A 3544-nucleotide genomic window follows, 5' to 3' on the forward strand; every position below is an offset into this window, starting at 1 on the left:
TGCGGTACATCCTTTGCCTGTAGCAATGTAACGTTTCTTCTTGGGTATACACGTTTTGGTCTGTTTTTCAGTTGAAAGCTGTTTGTTTTTAAGTCACTTGCATTACGGCTTGGTATTTGTGGCTCCATAAAAAGGTTCCTCGTTGGTTATTCTTTGCTAATAAACGGTGTTACCTCTGCTTCAGCGAGAACTCTGCGAATTGTCCACTGTTCAAGTGATGCCAGAAACAGCACCTTCTGCTGACATGACAGCAGTGGAATGCTGTTTGTAACCCTCTGTTCTGCATAGAGTTCATTTGTAACTTAACACATGTGCTATTTCAAGAAAATTTTGTACTTTTATTTTTCTTTTGCTTTCCGTCGCAATCCATTAGTAGTCATAATTCTAAAATGTTTCCTCACTAGAATATTATATTGATTTACATAAATGTTAGCCATTATCAGTATATATGATGAAAACAATTCGACATTATGTCGCAATTACATAATTCCTTCCCATTTTTTAAATAGACATTATAATCCGCCCACAATTAAAAGTCATATGCTATCATCATGTTTAATGTTGGACCTATCCATTTTTAAGCGAAAGGTGGGTGCTATTTTCCCGCGTATTATGTTTCCAATAGAAATATTTGTGTTTGAAACTGCGCATATTTCATCTCATTTTCTTTGTTCCGTTCTGTCTCCTTTTAATAACACTCTTTATGCTATCTATATTTCTATATCACTCACTTCCATCGCACCTTTGCTATTGCTTTCTGTGCTTCTATTTCTCTACTCAATCGGTTATCAGAATTTCTTTTATTTTCATATTAATGTGCACACACTCAAAGCACTTTCCTATGATCATTATCACTACTATTATTATTATTATCATTATTATTAAAATTAGTAAAACAAACCAAGTAAAAACAGAGTTTTTTAATACCGTATCACTCTAATACCTGGTACACACAGGTTACCATCATACAAATTTTTAAAAAGTTTAACAATTTAAAATTTTTATAAAATTTGTTAAAATACATTAAACCCTCTCACAAAAGAAAATATTATATAAATAAAAACATTTCTTAAAATTCAAAAATGCTACAAAAATCGTAAAAGAAGTAGAAATTAAAGCAAACTTCTTATTTTAGAGAAAACTATTTCTTCCGTACTTCTCCATATCCTAGTCGTCTCCGCCACCTTTTCCTTTTTTTCCGTCCACAAACAGAGGTTTACAAGCAGTATTGCGTTTTTCACAAGTTGATTTATCCTCATGTTGCTTACAGTTTGTGGTTTCTTCCCCTGCAATTCCATCTTCTGTTCCTGTTGTGTTTGTCTCTCCTTCTCCATCTTTAGGTTTGCATTCCTTTTTGGTTCCATCATATGTGCAGCTGTCTTGTGGGCATTTTTTTGTTTCCATTGTATTTTTCACATGCTTTCTTCTCTTCTGCTGTTGGTTCTTTGTTTCCTTTTGGCGTTAGTGCCGGCGTTGTTGTTACATTCTCGATCTTTATTGGTTCATACAGTTTACATGCGCTTAGCGTGAGCCGTTTTATATCGTCTTCAGTTTTGATCTGGGCAGCTTCTTTTTTGTTTTCTGAGCAAAAGCTTGGCTGCCGCGACATCAAGGCCTTTGCACCATTTGATTTCTTTGTTGGGATCGCTTGGCCATTACGTCATTGCTTTTGTGTATTCTACGCATGCTACTTATCTCTGACTTTGGCATTTGCCGTTGGTGTGTAGATATTCCAAGACAACCGGTTCGGTGTTTCCCTGGGTGTCACTTTTTAGTGCCGCTCTGAATGTTGCTAGCGCTGCTGTGATTTTCGCTGCCGTGAGCACACCAGAAAAGGGTGGGAATTTGGGTGCCAGTGTGTCCCACGCTGTTTTGTGTTTGAAACTCCCTCCCCATGCTTGACCGTTGGTTCCAACCTTGTGCCTGCAGATTTTGACGTCGGTAGTTGTGCTATCTGGAGCGCACAAGCAGATCGGGTCTCCAATTAGAGATTTTCCAGCTGCTGGCACTGCGCAGTCGTTTTTCCGGGTGTTACTGTGTGTACTCGTTTCCGCATCGTTGCCGTCTTTTTTTGAAGCACCTGCTCCGAATAGGGCGTTCTCCAGATCAGCTTTGATGTCAAGAGGGTCGTCAGCTAAACTTGGCTTAATGTTCTTTACGTAATTGTTGTAAATCGCGTTGGCGCGCTCCGCTATTAGTGCAAGTTGTTTCTGGAGTCGTCGTCCAGTTATTGTTTTCTTCGGTCCTCTTTTGAGTTTGAGTTTATCATTAGTTTTCGGAGCTGCTGCTGAATTTGCTTCCTTAGCGTGCACTGCAGCCATAATCCTCTAGCAGTTTTTGTTTCCACCGACTCGGTCAACGCGGCAGCTACTGTACAAGAGCCCGCGGTTTTTATTAACGTTAGTACAGTTTATAAAGCTGCGTTGTAGTCTTCTATCAACTTTTCCACTAGGAATATGGTGTAACTGGCGTCTCCACAAAGGTCTGCAACCTTTTCACCTGCTGTGTCTGGAACTGGCCGTTTTCCTGTGGCAGTCAGCGCCGCTAAGCGGATCAGGATCAGTTGCGTCAACGTAAGAATAAGCGCAGAGTTTGTAGTGATTTTATACATTTTCTCTCGTCTTTTCCCCTAAGTTTTGAACTTCTAAATGTTAAAATCGTGCCGTGACTATTTCTCAGCCTTTGATCAGCAAAAAGAACACTTCTGTTATTCGATGATTTGAGTTTTATAAAGTCATTTTCCCTTTTATTAACTATTTTCTTAAATACGTTCTCATTTTTCTGGTTTCTTGTATCTAACTGTTTCCAAAGTTACAACCACTAAACCGTTTTAATTTCCGCAAAAGCTTCTACTCTAGAAGGCTTGAAGTTTATAGTTTATAGTCTGTTTAATTAATGGTTTAGTCTTTATTTCTACTTCCATATTGTGTTACGATATTACGTCTCTGTTTTTGGCAAATGCGGGATTTTGCTTGTACTAGTTTCTAAGACTGTGTTATTTTATGGGTTTCTCGCTTTAATGTTGGCACTTTCTGTCTCTTTTGCACTTGCTTTAATGGTTAAGCTTTTTAAATCTTCACATAAAATGTGAATCAAGGGCTGGCTTAAGATGCCGCAGATGGCCGTTCAATAAGCTGAATTTTGGCCTCTGTGACCCTATAAAATTAGGGTCTATTCTATAGTTATTATTTTTATCTCACAATTCTATTCCATAACTTTATATATGCGGTATTATAATATATTTCGCGTTTTTACGTTTTAGATTGTACACGGTAATCAATTGGTATTCCTTATTTTAAAATTCCCGTATCGATAATATTACATTGTCTCAAGGAGATGATGACCATTATTACTATATTTAATAAAAATAAGACTGCGAAATTGCCTCACACTTACTCAATATCTTCTTCCTTGCTCTTTTACTTTTACTTTACAGGTGAACATTATGCTCCCCGTTGTATTAAAAACTAAAGTCTCGACTATTTCTACAGTGGAATCTGTCTATTTAGACAGTAAAATATGGAGCACAATCTTTTGTATTAGT

At 37.5% G+C, this 3544-nt stretch overlaps 1 pseudogene across 1 annotated transcript; it reads right to left on the reverse strand.

Annotated features, from left to right (window-relative positions):
* Positions 1-1661: 1661 nt before the first annotated feature.
* Positions 1662-2042, reverse strand: TEOVI_000888600:pseudogene (annotated as a pseudogene). Its single transcript has one exon. A coding segment is annotated over exon 1 (381 nt).
* Positions 2043-3544: the final 1502 nt, after the last annotated feature.

The sequence above is a fragment of the Trypanosoma equiperdum genome, assembly GCF_001457755.1.
Source record: "Trypanosoma equiperdum strain OVI genome assembly, contig: ctg_1521, whole genome shotgun sequence".
NCBI lineage: Eukaryota > Euglenozoa > Kinetoplastea > Trypanosomatida > Trypanosomatidae > Trypanosoma > Trypanosoma equiperdum.